At 35.7% G+C, this 21,358-nt stretch overlaps 2 protein-coding genes across 2 annotated transcripts in view; one reads left to right on the top strand and one right to left on the bottom strand.

Moving 5' to 3' along the window:
• LOC106623513 (prolyl endopeptidase) overlaps positions 1-19,708 on the top strand; it is an 85,346-nt gene extending 65,638 nt beyond the window's left edge. Inside the window, exons 6-8 of the mRNA XM_036364913.2 lie at positions 5,932-6,012; positions 18,528-19,192; positions 19,252-19,708. Of these exons, the coding sequence (XP_036220806.1) occupies positions 5,932-6,012; positions 18,528-19,192; positions 19,252-19,648 (1,143 nt within the window). The 3' untranslated portion in view covers positions 19,649-19,708. The remainder of the gene's footprint in view (positions 1-5,931; positions 6,013-18,527; positions 19,193-19,251) is intronic.
• Positions 14,326-21,358, bottom strand: part of Ppt2 (palmitoyl-protein thioesterase 2) — a 60,077-nt gene continuing 53,044 nt past the window's right edge. The window contains exon 6 of the mRNA XM_070106648.1: positions 14,326-14,373. Coding sequence (XP_069962749.1) covers positions 14,341-14,373 — 33 coding nt within the window. The 3' untranslated portion in view covers positions 14,326-14,340. The remainder of the gene's footprint in view (positions 14,374-21,358) is intronic.

The following is a 21,358-nucleotide window of genomic DNA, read 5'->3' as shown; positions in this document are numbered from 1 at the left end:
ATGTGTAGGCAGCTCTAGCTTTCTCACTTTTCAAATGAAAATTCAATTTGATATATATATATTTGAATATAAAATATAAATTCACCTATTAAAAATACCTATTATTTATTTGCCTGATATCGTCTTTCGTGGTCCTTGGTTGTGCCTTTTCTGTATGTCTTGTCTTGTATGTCTTGTCTTCCCCTGTTCCTAACGCAGTATCACATTTAAGTATTGGATAATGATGCGTATTTATATATACGAGGTGTGTTCCAAGTAAAAGGTGAATTTAGATTTTTAGCGGGCTGTGTACATTCGATTATCGATATTTTGTTTTTGTTATAATAATAATAAACCCAACGATTACCCTCCTCCCGCCCAACCGACGCGAGGGGCGCAATCCGCATACGTGCGGAATTAGCCGAGTCAGAAAAGGCAAGAGAGTTTTTTAAGTGTTGAGATCTAAAACTGCTCAGCTACAGAAACAAAAATTTCAACAGCTAAGATCTAAAGTTACAATATAATAAATTGTTACATTTTCATTTATTAAGAGAAAACAATAAAGTCTTTTTAATTTTGAAAAGTGAGTCAGATAAGTCAAATGTGCTGGAATGAGAATTAAAATCATGACATATACGGCGGAATGGCTCGTTTAGTTCAAAATTTGATCTACAGGATTTTAGCAGTAAAGGTCTAAACTGCCTCGAAAGGCGAACCGGGATATTAAATTTAATTTCAGACAGGAGAAAAGAACTGCAAACAGTTCCATTCAAAAGTTTCACTAAGAATATTATGCCAAGCATTTCCCTACGACTAGAAAGTGTAGGTAGATTAATAAGTTTTAAACGACTTGTGTATGGAGGTAGACTTACCCTAGCATCCCATCGGAAATGCGCTAAGGCGAAAAGTAAAAATTGTTTTTGAACCGACTCTAACTTGTCAGAATGGATTTGGTAGCTAGGGTTCCATACCACAGAGCCATATTCCAATATAGGTCTAACCAAAGTTGTATAAAGTGTTTTAGTAATATACGGATCTCTAAATTCTTTAGACCAACGTTTAACAAAACTGAGGACAGCTTTTGCTTTCAAGACCATGGTATCAATATGAAGACTGAAATTAAGCTTAGGCTCCATATTAACTCTCAAATCAACATAGTTTAAAACTTGCTCTAGAATATGGTGTTTTATTACGTAAGAAGAGGGGTGCACAGATCTACGGGAAAAGCACATCGTCTTACATTTATTGAGATTCAATGGCAAATCATTTCTATCACACCTTGCAACCAAATTGTTTAAGTCTGTTTGCAACAGACACCTTTCCTCAGTTGAAGTGTATGATTTAAAAAGCTTTACATCGTCAGCGTATAATAAAATTTTTGAGAATTCTATTACTGAAGAGATATCGTTAATAAACAACAAGAACAGAATCGGGCCAAGATAATTATAATCGTACACATTTCGATTAGTAGCTTGTTCTTGACAACAGAAAATGTTAGTCACGTTTTTGTGTACTTTTCGATTTTTGACTTTTGAATGAAATGAATCAAAAAATATGTATCAAATTTTGCGTTAAAAGTGGAATAAAGTGCTCCAAGGCACTTGAAATGTTGACTATTGCATTCGGTGAATTCCACAAGCGCTTTACAGAAGGCCGAGAAAATGTTGATGACGATGAGCATCCTGGAGGGGCGACCACGTCATCAAGCGAAGAAAACATCGAAACAGTAAAAAAAGTTAGGGAAGTTGCAGAGAATGTTTAAATTTTCTCGAATGTTTTGGGCATGAAACGTGTGGCAGCGAAGTTTGTTCCGAAATTGCTAAATTTTTAGCAAACGCAATGTCGCATTAATATCGCTCAGGAGTTGTTGAATGACGTCAACCACGGGAAAACTTTAATTTAGCATCCCACGATTTCAGGGTTAAGAGGGGTATGGTTGGATAGAGGAAATTCTCCAGATCTCGAATATATATGATTATTGCCGCCGGAAACTTATAGTTTTCGAGATATTTGCATTTTAAGTTGAAAATTTCACAAATTTCATTTTACAATTTCTCGATTTATGGTTATCATTTCTTTTATATTATGCACTTATTACACACTAACACTTCACTATAATGTTTCTACATATTTATTTGCGATATATTGCGATTAACAACTTCTTTATATTTATAATTCTTTATAAAAATTAGTTGTATGCAAAAACAATACAGCTGTATAAAGCTTCGCAATTTCTTTTATAATTTTAAATGTGTATAACGAGTTTCTACATCTACCTTGTCCCACCGTTGCACGCATCGCTTTCGCACGCTGAAGTCAACTTGGCTACTTGCGCTCTGGGGTCATCGTTGTCCGTTATATCGATAGTAGACCCGTTTTTGATGCACCTCTGTACAACTCTTGTTGTTACTCCACTTTCGTAAGCATTGTCTCTACAGCGCAGCGGCGCGAACTTCGCAGTTGTCCGTTACAACTGTTATTAGAACTATATTCTTTTGGTAGATGCGTTTGCGCACCACTTTTCAAAAATATGTTCACTTTTGGAGAAAAAAATATTGTAACTTGTAACTTTAACGACGTATTTACATGTGTAGGCAGCTCTAGCTTTCTCACTTTTCAAATGAAAATTCAATTTGATATATATATATTTGAATATAAAATATAAATTCACCTATTAAAAATACCTATTATTTATTTGCCTGATATCGTCTTTCGTGGTCCTTGGTTGTGCCTTTTCTGTATGTCTTGTCTTGTATGTCTTGTCTTCCCCTGTTCCTAACGCAGTATCACATTTAAGTATTGGATAATGATGCGTATTTATATATACGAGGTGTGTTCCAAGTAAAAGGTGAATTTAGATTTTTAGCGGGCTGTGTACATTCGATTATCGATATTTTGTTTTTGTTATAATAATAATAAACCCAACGATCACCCTCCTCCCGCCCAACCGACGCGAGGGGCGCAATCCGCATACGTGCGGAATTAGCCGAGTCAGAAAAGGCAAGAGAGTTTTTTAAGTGTTGAGATCTAAAACTGCTCAGCTACAGAAACAAAAATTTCAACAGCTAAGATCTAAAGTTACAATATAATAAATTGTTACATTTTCATTTATTAAGAGAAAACAATAAAGTCTTTTTAATTTTGAAAACTGAGTCAGATAAGTCAAATGTGCTGGAATGAGAATTAAAATCATGACATATACGGCGGAATGACTCGTTTAGTTCAAAATTTGATCTACAGGATTTTAGCAGTAAAGGTCTAAACTGCCTCGAAAGGCGAACCGGGATATTAAATTTAATTTCAGACAGGAGAAAAGAACTGCAAACAGTTCCATTCAAAAGTTTCACTAAGAATATTATGCCAAGCATTTCCCTACGACTAGAAAGTGTAGGTAGATTAATAAGTTTTAAACGACTTGTGTATGGAGGTAGACTTACCCTAGCATCCCATCGGAAATGCGCTAAGGCGAAAAGTAAAAATTGTTTTTGAACCGACTCTAACTTGTCAGAATGGATTTGGTAGCTAGGGTTCCATACCACAGAGCCATATTCCAATATAGGTCTAACCAAAGTTGTATAAAGTGTTTTAGTAATATACGGATCTCTAAATTCTTTAGACCAACGTTTAACAAAACTGAGGACAGCTTTTGCTTTCAAGACCATGGTATCAATATGAAGACTGAAATTAAGCTTAGGCTCCATATTAACTCTCAAATCAACATAGTTTAAAACTTGCTCTAGAATATGGTGTTTTATTACGTAAGAAGAGGGGTGCACAGATCTATGGGAAAAGCACATCGTCTTACATTTATTGAGATTCAATGGCAAATCATTTCTATCACACCTTGCAACCAAATTGTTTAAGTCTGTTTGCAACAGACACCTTTTCTCAGTTGAAGTGTATGATTTAAAAAGCTTTACATCGTCAGCGTATAATAAAATTTTTGAGAATTCTATTACTGAAGAGATATCGTTAATAAACAACAAGAACAGAATCGGGCCAAGATAATTATAATCGTACACATTTCGATTAGTAGCTTGTTCTTGACAACAGAAAATGTTAGTCACGTTTTTGTGTACTTTTCGATTTTTGACTTTTGAATGAAATGAATCAAAAAATATGTATCAAATTTTGCGTTAAAAGTGGAATAAAGTGCTCCAAGGCACTTGAAATGTTGACTATTGCATTCGGTGAATTCCACAAGCGCTTTACAGAAGGCCGAGAAAATGTTGATGACGATGAGCATCCTGGAGGTGCGACCTCGTCATCAAGCGAAGAAAACATCGAAACAGTAAAAAAAGTTAGGGAAGTTGCAGAGAATGTTTAAATTTTCTCGAATGTTTTGGGCATGAAACGTGTGGCAGCGAAGTTTGTTCCGAAATTGCTAAATTTTTAGCAAACGCAATGTCGCATTAATATCGCTCAGGAGTTGTTGAATGACGTCAACCACGGGAAAACTTTAATTTAGCATCCCACGATTTCAGGGTTAAGAGGGGTGTGGTTGGATAGAGGAAATTCTCCAGATCTCGAATATATATGATTATTGCCGCCGGAAACTTATAGTTTTCGAGATATTTGCATTTTAAGTTGAAAATTTCACAAATTTCATTTTACAATTTCTCGATTTATGGTTATCATTTCTTTTATATTATGCACTTATTACACACTAACACTTCACTACAATGTTTCTACATATTTATTTTATATTAAATATTTAAGTATTTGCTTTAAATAAGCATTTTATTTTTACACAATTTTCGTAATATGAACAATAACAAATGGGTTCCATGTTGTCAGATAATAAGTGTTGCCATATCCAAACGGATGAAAGCAATCAAAATAAATAAAAAACCCAATCACCCTCTACAAAATATTATGAACTTAATTTTCCATTTTAATAAAATGAAAAGGTTTTATGGCTTAAACGTATGTTTTATTGCATCTGATAATTTCACAAATGGATCATGATGCTGATTTACTATATTTTTACGCCATATGTATTCATATATCAAATTTTCAAAATCTTCACTGTTATTATAATTATCCTTAATAAAAATTGAAGTTTATAGTGAGTCATATATTCTCTTTAACATTACTTTTTTTTTGTTCAGATTTCTTATTTGCATTTGTGTTTATAGTGAGTCATATATTCTCTTTAACATTACTTTTTTTTTGTTCAGATTTCTTATTTGCACTGGCGGCCTTCGGCCGCGCTTCAAAACAATAACCCCGGTCGGTCCAACACCGGGGTGTTCATAATTCAATCGCGTCAAACTTCTTTCCGCACTGAAATTTTCAACTTAAAATGCAAATATCTCGAAAACTATAAGCTTCCGGCGGCAATAACATATATATTCGTGATCTGGAGAATCTCCTCTATCCAACCATACCCCTCTTAACCCTGAAATCGTGGGATGCTAAACTAAAGCCCACCCTCAACCACTACCGTATGCCACCGTATTCACCAGATTTGGCCTCCTGATCAAAGGCCATTTAAACATTCTCAATTGAAAGTATATAAAGACATCGAATAGTTAACATCAGTTTTAAAATACTTTGCCAAAACGTATTTTTCGAAAAAATTATTCTTCGTTGCGTTAAAAAATAGTTTAAGATTTATATTGTGTACAGGTTTATTTTATTTAAATTAAACAAATATTTATCATGTTAACCAGATCCTGCAATAGGTCATTTTATTATATTTAAATTACAATATTGTAAATTTTATAGAGATATGGAAAATAAATCAAAATATTCTTTATAGGTGAAGCACTGAGACTTGCTCATTCTCTACACATTATTGTGCAACATTAGCAATGCTACAAATTATTTTAATTATAAAATGCTTTCTACTTTTATAGTAGTAGTAATGTGCAAAAAATTGTATTAAATACACATCTTGTTTCTTTTAAAATTTTTATAAAATGTAAATAAAATTTCAAACTTTTCTAGGAACAAGAAAACGATGTACTAGACTGGGCCAAATGCGTCGATGGTGACAAATTGTTGTTATGTTATATGCAAGATGTCAAGGTGAGTAAAAGTTTACAAAATGTTAATCTGCAATAAAACAATTCATACAATTTCATTTATGTTCGAATTACATTTTAATATTTTCCACTTTTTTGCCATTTCATAGTAACGCGATATTTAAAACATGGAATTTTATTTCGTTATCAGTTTTATAGATATTTGAATATTATATAATGACGCTACACTTTATATTTATGTATCAACGGGTTGTAAACTAGCCTTAATTACATCTCGTTATGCTGAGTTGTAGCACTAATACATTTCTGGCAATGTGCCTAGTAAAGAATCTTAGCCAATTATTCTTCGATTACTTCCACAAAAATAGAAAATAACTGTCGTCTGGTTTCACAATGCTTTTGATTTATTCTATTTGTATGACGGGTCATGTGATTGGGTCATACAAATGATATGTCCTATGTGTTTTTTTTGTAGACATTACATGCCATGTTTTGCAACTCTGACCACAAATTGTAGTCCAATAAATTCTAATCTGGATTTCTCATCTGCAGCTATGAAACCAGGAATATTGCTTTAAGCTACTGCTTGGTAGTTTTTGCCTTTTGTGCTGGAGCAGAATCTCGATGAAAGATCCAATACTCTCCATCGAAGAGAGTATTGCTAAACTGTTTTACTACGCCTTCTAAAACATTCTGCTGGTACACTTTTGAACCAGTTTTAACTTTTTTTCACAGAAGAAAAGAGGTGTAAATCCTTTACAGAAGACTCCTCACCAAACCATTACAGCAGCTGGATGGTGACCACGTTGAACCCTTAGAATACGTTTTTTTTGCATCTTTGAAAGCTTTGGCGTAGATTTTGTAGTTTTACATTTTAAAAACTTCTTCAACAGTGAAGATTATTTCACTTAAAAAAAGGATATTTTCATGGCCGTTGACCGCATGCTACTGAAGAAGCTACTTGCATCTGTTGAGCCTAATTTGGTTCAAATGCGTTGTAATAAGATACCAGTTGACCGCTGGTAGGCTTTCATGTGGTGATCATAAAGTATTGACATTGATCTGGTCGATATATCCATTTACCTTGGCATAATATTATGTTTTGAATTGGTTCGAACCACGATAGGATGACCGTTTCTCTTTCTGTCATCTACTCTGGATGTTTGGAAAATTATCAATTTATCACCTCGTCCCTATTGGCAAAATCCAGAGAAAGTCGATTTTCTTAAGTTAAGCTTCTTTTGAGGCGAACTTTTCACCATCAAAATCATTCGCCATAGCAGGAACAGGTAGAAATCACTTGGTGCCAGGTCCGGAGTTAAAATGGATATAAAAGAAACTCCCAACCAAGCACGAGCTTCTGGCGAGTCACTATCATTACTCAGTCCGGCGTTATCCTGATCGAACTAAATTTTTCCCCTATTAGCCAACGTTGGCTGTAATCTGGGCGACTGATTCAGGCGATCAAATTGTTGACAGTACATGTTTGAATTAAGAGTTTGGTCATAGAAGAATAAATCATAGTAGATGATTCCCTACCAATTCCACCGTATACATACATAACAGAATCGTTAATCCTGGCTTGGCTATCGTTTGCGCCGTCTCACCGCGATTCGACGACGACCGTTTTCAGTTGACGTTGTCGTAAGTAATCTGATCATCAGGAATGAATCAATTTTGTTGCCAATCAGCAGCAAATCGCATATGGAAATTTTGTCCATGAGGTTTTTTGCGTTAGCTCATATGGTATATACATCGAGTTTTTTTACGTGATTTAAACAAATGGTTTTTTGTGCGTGTTTAACTCTTGCGTAATCGAAGCAGTGCATATATGATGCTAGGACTCAACGATTTCAATTATTTAATTGATATTTTCAACCAGAGCATGTTAGACTTTTGACATCAAAATGACCGGAACGGATTCAACGAACCTAAAATTACCCATGATTGGCTAATACAGTAACAGCACTATTCATTTTTATACTCTCGCAACCTGTTGTATAATAGTTTTGTTTGCTCATAACGGTTGTTTGTATCACCTAAAACTAATCGAGTTAGATATAGGGTTATGTATATATAAATGATCAGGATGAAGAGACGAATTGAAATCCGAGTGACTGTCTGTCCGTCCGTCCGTCTGTCCGTCCGTGCAAGCTGTAACTTGAATAAAAATTGAGATATCTTTATGAAACTTGTTGGTATTGCAGATGGGCGTAATCGGACCACTGCCACGCCCACAAAACGCCATTAATCAAAAACAAATAAATTGCCATAACTAAGCTCCGCAATAAGATACAAGACTGTTATTTGGTACACAGGATCACATTAAGGAGGGGCATCTGCAGTTAAAAAAAAATTTTTTAAAGTGGGCGTGGCCCCACTTCTAATAGGTTTAATGTGCATATCTCCTAAACCGCTAATGCTATAATAACAAAATTCACTGGAAGCAAATGTTTTTAGCACTTCTATTGACGGTGTGAAAATAGTTGAAATCGGGTGGCAACTCCGCCCATTCCCTATATAACGGTACTGTTAAAAACTACTAAAAGCGCGATAAATCAAGCACTAAACACGCCAGAGACATTAAATTTTATCTCTGGGATGGTATGAGATAACTTTATAGGAATCGCGTTCAATATTAGTCAGTGGGCGTGGCACCGCCCACTTTTAGGTGAAAACCCATATCTTGGGATTTGCTTAACCGATTTCAACCAAATTCGGTGCATAACGTTCTTTTCATATTTCTATGTTATAGTGCGACTACAACCACGCCTATTTCCCATATAACACCATTTTCAATTCCATCTGATTCTTTCACTTTCCACTATGCATATCAAGCAACAATGATTATATCGGGGTAAAACTTTGCGTGAATAATACGTTCAAAGTATGTGACCAAAAATTGTCTAAATCGAACCAAAACTGTTCAAACCCCAAAGTACTAAATATGTGGACCCCAGTGCCTATAGTTGACCTTGTACCGAAAATATCAGTAAATCCACAAAGAAATCTCAAACGAGTATACCATTTGACTTTGCGAGAGTATAAAATGTTCGGTTACATCCTTAGAACTTAACAACAATTTATTTGTTTTTGATTAAAGTTTCATAAAGATATCTCAATTTTTACTCAAGTTACAGCTTGCACGGACGGACAGACAGTCACCCGGATTTCAACTCGTCTCTTCATCCTGATCATTTATATATATATAACCCTATATCTAACTCGATTAGTTTTAGGTGATACAAACAACCGTTAGGTGAACAAACCTATTATATTCTGTAGCAACAGGTTGCGAGAGTATAAAAATACTGTGGGGGTCGCTGTGTAATACCGAAGGAAATATGCGCACACGATGGCTGCCAGTAGGAAAAGAAGATTGAACATGTGTTGTGTTGGGTGTTATAATAACAGAGAACGTAAATGAATAGAGAAGAAGCAAATGTTAAATGAAATCTTTTTGAGTACTAATTTGTGATTCCAGATGAGGGAACATCGAAAAATATAACTTCGAAAAAGAAAAATACACCACGCAATAAGCGAAATAATATAAATAAACACAACGAATTCTAAATGAAAAATCGTTGCGCATACCTATTTAGATTTCTGTTTTCAATATCTATGATATGACAAATTTATAATTATGAAAAGCCTTCTAAATTAAAAATCTGTATTACCGGCAAAAACCCCAGAATTCATAATAAAATAAACATTTAATAGGTAATTTTTCCAACTTATGTATGTGCGTTGCGTGAGTAATTGCTTATTGAGCAAAGGATAACAATAAAACGGTGGCTAAGCGGCCGCGTTTCCACTTTTGTGGTAGCTGAGGTCGTAAGCGGGAACCTATACGTTCGAATCCTAAAACTCATGTAAATTAAATTTTATTTAATTTTTTTATTTTATTAATTGGAGTCTAAGCATATCATATTTCAATTTCTTTAATAGCAATATTTTACTTCCTGATATAATTATAATATATCAGGAAAATATGATCATATGTTTAGGTTTATTGAATATTTCCTTATTATGCGTATTTACACAAATGTGATAATCACACATACATTCTTAAATACACGTACGCTGATGCTTGCTTCTTCTTGCCCCGCACAAGCAATGACATTTGTCCACACTTTTTGCTTTTTGCGAGAAGCAAGTTGAACGATCGCTAGCAAGAAGGGGTCAGGGGCGCACTGCCACATAATTATTTCAGATAGTTTTTATTAATGGAATTTATTTTAAAAACGATTATAAGTATGAATTTATGTGTATTTGTATCTTTACGTATATTATTATTATATTACGAAAATAAGTCATTTATGCATCAGTATTTTTCAATATTCATTAAGCAACATAGTAATACCTATATTATGAGCCCTCACTTGACACGCCTCTGTGTATGGTGGCAAGCCAACGAAATAACGGCGAGTTCGCGCGGACATTGTGTTGTTGAAAAAAAACAAATGACGATTTTGTCGACAAACATACAAATATACACATGAGCTCGCATACATATTGACGCCGAATTTTGCGCATTGTGGCGGAGTTGACAAAATTTGTTTGAATCGACAATTTTACGACAATGTCCGTCGGCTATGTTGTCTCGTTTGTCCTTTTTGCAGTGGTTTGCTATTGAAAGTTGACTTATGCTCTTTTGAAATATTGCGATTACCGATTGGGCTGCATTTTCATAGCGTCGTTTTTAGATAAAATGGGCTAAATTGAGAAACTATGAAATAATGATAATAAGTAAACATATAAAAGTACTATATGCAGTGTGCTTAGAATATATAGAAGTAGTTAATGATTTCATATGAATGGCAATTTTATATAAATTTTATAATTTAATGCCATAAATAGTGCATAATATGAAAAAATTTAAATATTATTTAAATTTGCTAGTAGGTCATGTTGCCAATTCTCCTTTCTGAAGGGAACGTCAGACAAATTCTTCAATTTCTGATTTTTAGCAAATGTTGTGAGGAAGCAGCTTGTGGGCAACATACAAATGCGAGGGGGATGGTAGGATTTTCAGTGATACAAATTGTAAAATTGAAATTTTGCTGATTCTTCAATTCATTTTTATTTTCGCGCATTTGCGGTAGGAATTCTATATGAAAACCAAATGTGGGCACAGAAAAAATAGGGCGGCGCAGAGTTATGAACGAACGCACTTTGCTTTGAAGCAGACGCACGTTCCTTATGAATGAATTTGTTGTCGTTGTAATATGAAATACTTAGAAAATAAGCCGCGAGTTCGCTTGAATATTATTGGCCGATGATGGCGTCTACGTTTTTTTTGTCACTTGTGCGATTGTTTGATTTTTTGCAAAAGACATATTGAGGGACATACATATGTACATATGTGTACATATATGCAAATATATTTGGTCATGCGAATGAAGGATGGCAATTTCAAGAACATTCACATATAGACATATGAACATTTGAAGCAAGTAAACAACAATAGCTGTTTGAGTTCACATATTAAACAAAGTGGCTTAAATATTGTCTGTGGTGCTGCTTGTATAGCAGACTTGCCTAAGTTCGAATCCTATCATATTTTTATATACTCTTTTTTTTTATAACCCTAAATATTTTAATTCTAATTTCATTATTATTTCCCTCATTATTTACATTTTCTTTTCATAAGTCAATTATTCTCCATTTTATTACTTTAATTTTTTGTTTATGTGCATACCAAAGAACATCTGTGCATATGTATGTATATACATTTTGCTTATAGAGTGGTGTAGTTCGTTACGTAAATTGATAGGATGGTGAAATTTTATTTTCGAACTTGCGCGTTTTCGATGTTCCCTCATCTTAATTGACATTTTAGTACAGCTAACATTTCCTCCTTCTCTATTCATTAACATTCTCTGATAATAACAGCAGGCGTCCTCGAGCCTAACTGTTTGCTAGGTATTCGCTGTTCCTTTTTTGCTGTATACGTTTCAACATTCCTTGTAAGCTATGAGCTGCTGACTTACTGATAGAAGAAATTGAAACTGTGGCTCAGTCCACAAGTACTGCCCTGGAGAACGTTATCCAAATCATTGACAAAAATTGAGGTTCAGATGACTCCGGTGAAGTTAATGTAATAAGCGTTGTATTGTTGCCATCGTCGTTGTTCTGCTCACTGTCGTTGAGGCTATCGTCGAGAAGTAGATAGCACAATTGATCGAAACTGTAGTGTTTTCGCCTCTGACGTTTACGACAAAATGTTTCTCATGCCTTAAAATGACTCGGTGGGGTCCTTCATTCAGTGAAGTGAATGCGTGGTGTGGAGCGTCGAGTCAACAAAAAACATGTAAACATGTTCGTTAAAAATAAATGTCTTCCTCTGACCTTATCGGACGATGGGTTAAGGTGCAAGGTCTGCAAAGTAGTTTCTCAAGCATTCTGCCATATTGGATGGTGGCAGACCAAAACGAGATTGGTAGGAGTTGCGCTAAGATCTTCCTTCAAAGACATTCCAAGAATTACAATAGGTAGCATATTGACAAATGACTTCTTTTTGTGACAACGAATCGCGTCCTTCAAGTGACGGTGAAGACTTTCCACCATTACATTCGAATGCGGATGGAAAGTGCTGGTGTGTATCCATAATGCGAAAAGTGTAGTGGCGACACATTCGGCTCCGATATTATTATGCCTCTGAAAACCTGGGAAAACGGTCGACGATTGTCAAGCAGTTACGATGCCCTCTTTATGGAACGTATGGTTCAATGATGTGCACGTGAATACGTTGAAACGTCTTCTGGGGCATGGAAAGTTTTGAATTGGTGATGTGGTGATGGTGGAGTTATTGTTGCCCAAGGAAACGTTGTGTCAGGGTGCGATAATACCGTTGCTTTACGTAGCTCTTCTTTACATCGGACGAACGCTGCTTCCCCTTCTAATGTCCAAAGGACCGGGTGAGAAAATTTTTTATGCCGACGAATTCCCGCAGTTTTCGGATCGTTAGACGAGGAAAGTTAACAATTGCTGAGATGCGGTGTCCTAAAAAATACACTTCGGACTGACCGAAACGGCACATAGCGGTGTTAATTACGACATCATACTTAGTGAGCTGTTCGAAAAGAAAGCGATGATGATTGCGGTGTTCCTTGAAAGCTAATAGAATATAATAATAGTATGGGAATTTTAAGTCGTCTAATCCGCGTGTCGCCTCGTCGATAAATCATTGGAATGTTTGCGCAGCGTTTCGAAGTCCGAACATCATAAACGAGAATTCGAAAAGACCAAACGGTGTTATAATTGTAGTTTTGTCAACAACTTATTTGATTAAAAACGCGCACAAGATCAATTGTTGAAAATATTGTTTTGCCGGTTTGATTGGCAGTAAAGTCTTCGAGAACACGAACGGGGTATCGTTCTGGCAATGTACGCGCGTTAAGTCGTCGATAATCTCCACAAATTCGCGGAAGCGGAAATGACCAGGAACTCAATTTTTAGTTGTAACATTTTGTCGAACTCTGGCTTGGTAGTTTTGAGTTTGTCATCAACAAGTTCTCGGGCTTTACAGGAAACAGGAGGTCCCGGTGTAGAAGATATGTGGTGCTGCGTCGTATGTTTTGTTGGCTGACAGATTTCTTTGGGCTTTGTCAAGTTGGGGAATTCTTTTAGCGTATCTGCGACATAAATGCAATTTTAAGTCCAGTTATCGAGTCGATAAGGCTGCTTGCAGTCGAGTAAGATGCCGATATGTGCCAAAAATCTGCGCCAATTAGAGGTTTCGTTATGTCGGCCAGTACGAAGCGCCATATAAAATTTCGTTTGGGGCCAAGGTTTAATGATAGCGTATTATTTGTAAACACGTTTGCTTCTTTGAGATTATAGTTGAACTCGTTCCGGCGACCAAGGTGCGAGAAAAGTACAGAGATCAGCGCCAGTATCGACTAGAAATTGGATTTTGGTGGGGTGATTTGTTACGAATAGATTCGAGTGAGAAACCATTAACTGCCACTAACGGTCCAACGATAGGTTTCCCTGAAATGGGCCAGGCGATCGGCGTCGTTTCGCTTTATTGCCGAAACGTGTATTTTGTCTGCGAGTTTATCGAGATTCATGTCTGCTTAAGATGTAGGTATAGATTGCATTGCCATCGGATGTCTGCTGAACCACTTAGTGCGTAGAACAGTGTTTTCGGGGCTCCTGAGATGGTGAGGAAATTACGAGTATTTTTTATCATCCAAGGTCTCTTGATCGGCAGCTTTGACGTCAAGATGTGAAGAGGCGTATTGGTATTGGATAATTTTATCGGAAATCCCGGAGAAATGAAATTTTCGCTCAAGTTGGGCTAACGACAAGGCTGTTCGTTTGGAATTGAAGAGCGGACACCGTATTTATACACATTTTAGCGACGTTATACTGTCGGCCACTTGCACACCCACGCTATCTGCGAAATTGAAATTAATGAAACGAAATACACTGTAGCTGAAATAGTTAGTGAATTTAAAAATTATTTTTATTGTATTTTATTTCTTGTAAGCTAGGAGCAGCTGACTTACTGACATGGTGTTGCCATTTGTATAAGAAATTTAAATATATATTGTGGTTAACATTTTTAGTTCACAGTTCGACAATGGGCGAATGCTTGTTATTATCACGACTACTTCCCATGTAATAGAATTCGGCCAATATATGAGAAACCTTAATACAATTCAGATGACATTTTCCGGATAATAATGTTCTTTGAATAAAACCGTGTCAATACCTGTCTTAGCTTTATAAAATACTGTGTGATCAAATTTGACCCCGTTCCCACGACAGTCGGGTCTACGTAACCGGAACGGACCCGGATTTTATCCGGTCAAGGACTGTCAACTCAGCAGAATTCTGCCGCTACAACAACAACATCAAATTTGACCCGTGGGAGCCTGACATCGCCTCTCGACCAATTTCAATCATATTTTGTGCACAACATAACTTTGACATTTGTATTTTGCAGTCAAAATAGGTGAACTCGGACTACAACCATGCCTACTTTGTCTAACAATTTTAAATTCCATTTGATTTTTTAATTTCACAGCATAGAAATCGGAGGCGCCATTTACCGCATTTGTGGACGCCAGTACCTATGGCAGACTTTTACCGAGTATAGCGGTTGATCTGTGAGATATACTCGTTTTATTGAAATATGGAGAGAATCTTTTGTCAAAAATGGAAAAAAATCGGCTCAATACTTCCTGACGCACCTATACAGTCCTAATATAAATATTTTCGAACTTCCGTTTGGATTTATCCTGCATATATCTGCAAATATGATATCTTAAAATATCTTAATGAACTTCAAAAAGAATAAAGCTATTGTGCTCCTTTTAGAGAAGAAACTACTGTTCATCTAAAAGAATTTTATTTAAAGGGATTTGATATATTGCTAGACACCGCTTAACGCTATTTCGGTTTAAGGCTCTTTTGTTTCAAACAGGGGATTTCCTAAAATGTTTGATGTTTAAAAAAATCGACGGAAAATAGAAGGAAACAACAAGAGAATTTTGGTAAAACTATAATATGCATGCTGTAGAAACCAAAAACCATTCTTGGAATGAAATAATAGATCTTTGAAAGGAGTTTGAAAGACATTTGGTTAGATTTATGCAAAAACGAAGTCATTGGGCACTGTCGATATGGATGAAATAGTGCAATTAGCAAAACAAATCAATTTAGATGAGGTAAATGTGGAAGACATCGAAAAAAAAGTGCAAGAAACACCAGATAGTCATTCTAATGATGATCTCAAGGAATTAGCCTAAGATCATTAATATTAGAATAATTTTTAATAAGTTTACATAAAATAACATTAGCATGTTTAATAACGAAAGATATAATATATTCCTCAGTAAAAGAGTTCTTGAACAAATGAATCCATTTCATGGATATGACGACATCGAGATCACAATTGGTATTAACACCAACAACAGTTGAAGCAGCCGGAGATGTTTAGTTCCTAGTGCTCACTGTTGATTTCAAAGTAGTTCGGCTTAACAGAATCTCCTACGGTATCATCAAAGTCAGCAGATTGAGCAGCATTAACAGCATTTTTGATGCGATCAGGCTTAACGACAGCCTAAGCATACGTATTGGTAATTTTAACAGCGTTGGTAACGGCTACAGGTAAAACAGCGAGAGCTGATAATCCATACTCACATTATCAGCAAAAACAAAACCAACAACATTGGACTCTTGTACCAGCAACAGCGGCAGTGCTGAGAGTGGAGCTGGCAGTAGATGCAGCAGAGAATGCATTCGATACTGATGCAGCCTCAGTATATGTGTAAGCTATTTTAACAGAATTGGCAGCAGCTGCAGCTAAAGCAGCAAGAGCGAGATAAGCCGTACTCATTATCAGCAAAAACTGAAACAGCAACGGGGGACTGAGAAGCATTTGTACCAACAACAGTGGCAGTAGTGAGAGTGGAGATGGCAGTAGGTGAAGCGGCAGAGAAAGCATTTGATACTGGTTTAGCGGATTTGCCGTTGTCAAATAATTTGCTCTGAACATTGCAGATATCTGACCCCAAATCGATAAAATCGCCTTCTAGTTTTCACTTCTCAGTGAAGTAACTTCAGCAGCGAGAGATGTTAGCAACAAATTTACCTCATTAATCATTATACTCTCGCAACCTGTTGCTACAGAGTATAATAGTTTTGTTCACCTAACGGTTGTTTGTATCACCTAAAACTAATCGAGGTAGATATAGGGTTATATATATATAAATGATCAGGATGAAGAGACGAGTTGAAATCCGGGTGACTGTCTGTCCGTCCGTCCGTCCGTGCAAGCTCTAACTTGAGTAAAAATTGAAACTTGGTAGACATGTTTCTTGGTACCGTAAGATGGTTGGTATTGCAGATGGGCGTAATCGGACCACTGCCACGCCCACAAAACGCCATTAATCAAAAACAAATAACTTGCCATAACTAAGCTCCGCAATAAGATACAAGACTGTTATTTGGTACACAGGATCACATTAGGGAGGGGCATCTGCAGTTAAAACTTTTTTTAAAAAGTGGGCGTGGTCCCGCCTCTAATAGGTTTAATGTGCATATCTCTTAAACCGCTTATGCTATAATAACAAAATTCACTAGAAGCAAATGTTTTTAGCACTTCTATTGACGGTGTGAAAATAGTTGAAATCGGGTGGCAACTCCGCCCACTCCCCATATAACGGTACTGTTAAAAACTACTAAAAGCGCGATAAATCAAGCACTAAACACGCCAGAGACATTAAATTTTATCTCTGAGATGGTATAAGATGACTTTATAGGAACCGCGTTCAAAATTAGACAGTGGGCGTGGCACAGCCCACTTTTAGGTGAAAACCCATATCTTGAGATCTGCTCAACCGATTTCAACCAAATTCGGTGCATAACGTTCTTCTCATGTTTCTATGTCATAGTGCGAAAATGGGTGAAATCGGACTACAACCACGCTTACTTCCCATGTGACACCATTTTCAATTCCATCTGATTCTTTCACTTTCTACTATGCAAATCAGGTAACAATGATTATATCGGGGTAAAACTTTGCGTGAATAATGCAATTAAAGTATGCCACCTTGCGGCCAAAAATTGTCTAAATCGAACCAAAACTGTTCAAGCCTCTAAGTACTAAATATGTGGGCCCAGTGCCTATAGTTGACCTTCTACCGAAAATATCAGTCAATCCACAAAGAAATCTCAAACGAGTATACCAGTCGATATTTTGAACTTTAAACCCAAATATCTCGAAAACTATAAGTTTCCCGCGGCTATATCTATATATATTCTTGATCTGGAGGATCTCCTCTATCCGCCCATACCCATTTTATCCCCGAAAGCGTGGGACGTTATACTAAAGTTTTCCCCACTATTTTTGTATGTAATCACATTATATCATTTTTTGGAAAGTAAATAAATCGAACATTATTGTGGACATCCCACACATGTTAAGATAGCCTCGTTAGCGCTGTTTCGCATACTCTAGTTTGATGGAACGTTTCCTACGCGTTATGCTGAATCTTTACTGTATCTATAAATATGACTTCAGAGATCTGAAAACAAACACAACAGAACTGTAATCAAACCCCATTTTTCAAATACACACCTTGAATAAAGGTTGAATTAGGCGCAGAAAAACATCATCCGTGATTAGAGCAATGTAATATTTATAGATGAGTCAACTTTTGCTTTAATAGTGTTGTATAAATGTCAACTATATTAAAACAATGTATTTTATATAATTACAAAATTTGTTTTCCAAAGAACGCTACCTACACATTGGATAGTGAAAACGTGATTTATTAAATGCATACGAATGGTATCCGAACATAGCTATTTCCTATTTGTTTTGGAAATTATATTTGTTGATAATATTCGATCATAAACAACAGTCAAGTTCTTTGGTTGTACAAATTTTGTAAGGAATCGCTGATGCACTTTTTCAATATTTGTACACAGTTTTAAATCAAACATTAATTAAATGAGAAATTAATTTTTTTATAATTTCTTTAATTCTTGAATTAATTTAATATATATACTTTTCTTTAATCATGCATTTTTATTTTTCAGAGTGTCCTTCAAGCAAATTGTATTGAAACTGGAAAGTTAGTTAAAAAGTTTCCTTTGGATATTGGAGCTGTTGTAGCAGTATCTGGCAAGAAAAAATATTCTGAAATTTTTTTTAATTTCTCATCATTTTTGAATCCTGGGACTATTTATCAATATGATTTCGGGTTACCGAATAAAGAATTACAAATATTCCGCGAAATTAAATTACAACTGGATGGGTTCAGCCAATATGACTATGAAATAAAACAAATATTTTATAATAGTAAGGATGGGACAAAAATACCTATGTTTATAATACGCAAAAAGAAGGAAATTATATCGCCTCAACCGTGTCTCCTCTATGGTTATGGTGGCTTCAATATAAGCCTACAACCCTCTTTTTCTGCCACAGGATTAATGTTCATGGATACATTCGATGGCATATTAGCATACCCGAATTTACGTGGAGGAGGTGAATACGGCGAAAAATGGCACAACGCAGGCCGACTTTTGAACAAACAAAATGTTTTTGATGATTTCCAAGCATCAGCCGAATATTTAATTAGTAATAATTACACAACTAAATATCGTCTGGTGATACAGGGAGGATCAAATGGAGGACTGTTAGTTGGTGCCTGTATTAATCAACGACCCGATCTCTTTGGCGCAGCTGTCGCGCAAGTTGGGTAAGATAATTGAGTAAGAAAGCTGAGTTAAAATAAAAAAAAATTTGTGTTCTAAACAGTGTCATGGATATGTTGCGTTTCCATAAATTTACTATTGGGCATGCTTGGTGCTCTGATTATGGGGACCCTAATGAAAAGGAACATTTCGAAAATTTGTTGAAATATTCGCCTCTGCACAATGTTCACGTTCCAAATAAAAAGTGTGAAGAATATCCTTCTACCTTAATTCTTACAGCAGATCATGATGACCGTGTCAGCCCATTACATTCGTTAAAATTTGCAGCATCTCTACAAGATGCAGTACGAAATTCTGCTCAAGAAAATCCAATTCTTCTACGTGTCTATAGTAAAGCTGGTCACGGTGCTGGTAAACCGACTTCTAAGAGGATAGAAGAGTCTGCTGATATTCTTACTTTTATCCGAAAAACTATAAATGTTGATGTTGTAAATCTCTAACATAATAATATATAATATTAAGTGCTTTATTAAAATATGATATGGTGCAGGAAAACATTACCCCGCATTTTAAATTAATTCTGAATTAATCAAGAGAACCATGCTCCATTAAATTGTGGCTTATAATGACAATAGAAAACATATGCCGGATAACCGTAGTTAAACAACTAAATTATTATAATTTTTAAACTCTTGCAACATGTTGCCACAGAGTATAATAGTTTTGTTCACCTGACTGTGGTTTGTGTCACCTAAATATAAATATCTTGATAAAACCTGGTACAATAAGAAGTTCGGTATTGTACATGGGCGTAATCGGACCAAATAAATGCATCAGAGGCCTCAAATTTTACACCCGGGATGATAAATAAGCACATTGTTGTTAAAATTGGACAATGGGCGTGCCACCGCCCACATTTAGCTGAAATTACATATCTACTGAAATACTGGACCAATTTCAACCAAATTTGGTAGGTGACATTATCCAGAAATTCCTATGTCACTGTGTGAAATACAACTGCACCTAATTTCCATATAAAACAGTTTTTAATTTCATTTGATTCTCTCAATTTTCCGTATACAATTCAAGCAGCAAAGAATATATCGAGATGTAACTTTGTCCAAATAGTATCTTTAAGGTATGTCATCTTCTAAAACTCGTCAAAATCGGACCAAAACTCTTAAAGCCCCTAGGATACGTGGACGTATTGGAGACACGTACCCTGTGCTTTTGCGAATTTTTGACCGAAAATACCGGTAAAAGTATGAGATATATTATTGAAATCCGGGAGAATCCTTTTCCGATAATAGTATGATTGCATGTCCAAAAACGGTTGAAACGGGACAATATTTCTCCTAGGCCCTATATACCTAAAGTATAGATCTTCGAACTTCCGGCTGACTTTATATTGCATATATCGGCCAATACATGAGTTATCTTTATGAAATTTATAGAGCGTGTTTCTCTGATAACGGTTGTTTAAAATGGATAAAATCGGGTGAAAACTAGCCCCCATATACCAAAACCAATATCAGTATATTGAAACGACCGGTGACTACTCCATATACCATATATTGGTCATGGTATGTGAGGTACCTTAATGAAACTTAGGAAGCATGTTTTTCTGTTAACAATATGTGGTATTGCAAAACCTGGTAAAATAGGGTCAATTCTACCCTATACCTAATGAACAATTTTCAAATTTCCGGTTGACTTTATATCGTATATATTGGTCAATATGCAAGATATCTTAGCAAAATTAACCTTTCATGAATAAAGAAGTTTCAATACAAGACCTTGATTTTAATCGTTCTGCTTGTATGGCAGCTATGGTAGATGATATAGTGGTCCGATCTGGAAAATTTCCCCATATATTGTAGAGTTGCCGTGGACAATAATCCATGCCAAACAATCTTGAAGATATCTCGTCAAATTAAAAAAGTTTTTCAAACAAGAACTTAATTTTAATCATACAGTTTGTATGCCAGCTATATGCTATGTTATAGTTGTCTGATATGAACGACAGACGAACATGGCTAAATAAACTCAACTCGACACGCTGACCATCAATATATACATTTTATAGGGTTTTCGACGGTTCCTTCTGGGTGCCTAAGACAGACATAATGTACTATATTTAAGCTCTTCTGCCAAAATAATACGTTTTTTATTATCTTGACATGTAAAAAAAAAAAACAATTAAATCAAAA

This window comes from Bactrocera oleae, chromosome 3, assembly GCF_042242935.1.
Source record: "Bactrocera oleae isolate idBacOlea1 chromosome 3, idBacOlea1, whole genome shotgun sequence".
NCBI classification, from domain to species: domain Eukaryota; kingdom Metazoa; phylum Arthropoda; class Insecta; order Diptera; family Tephritidae; genus Bactrocera; species Bactrocera oleae.
The sequence above is the reverse complement of the archived record's forward strand: the minus strand, read 5'-3'. Positions and strand labels throughout refer to the sequence as shown.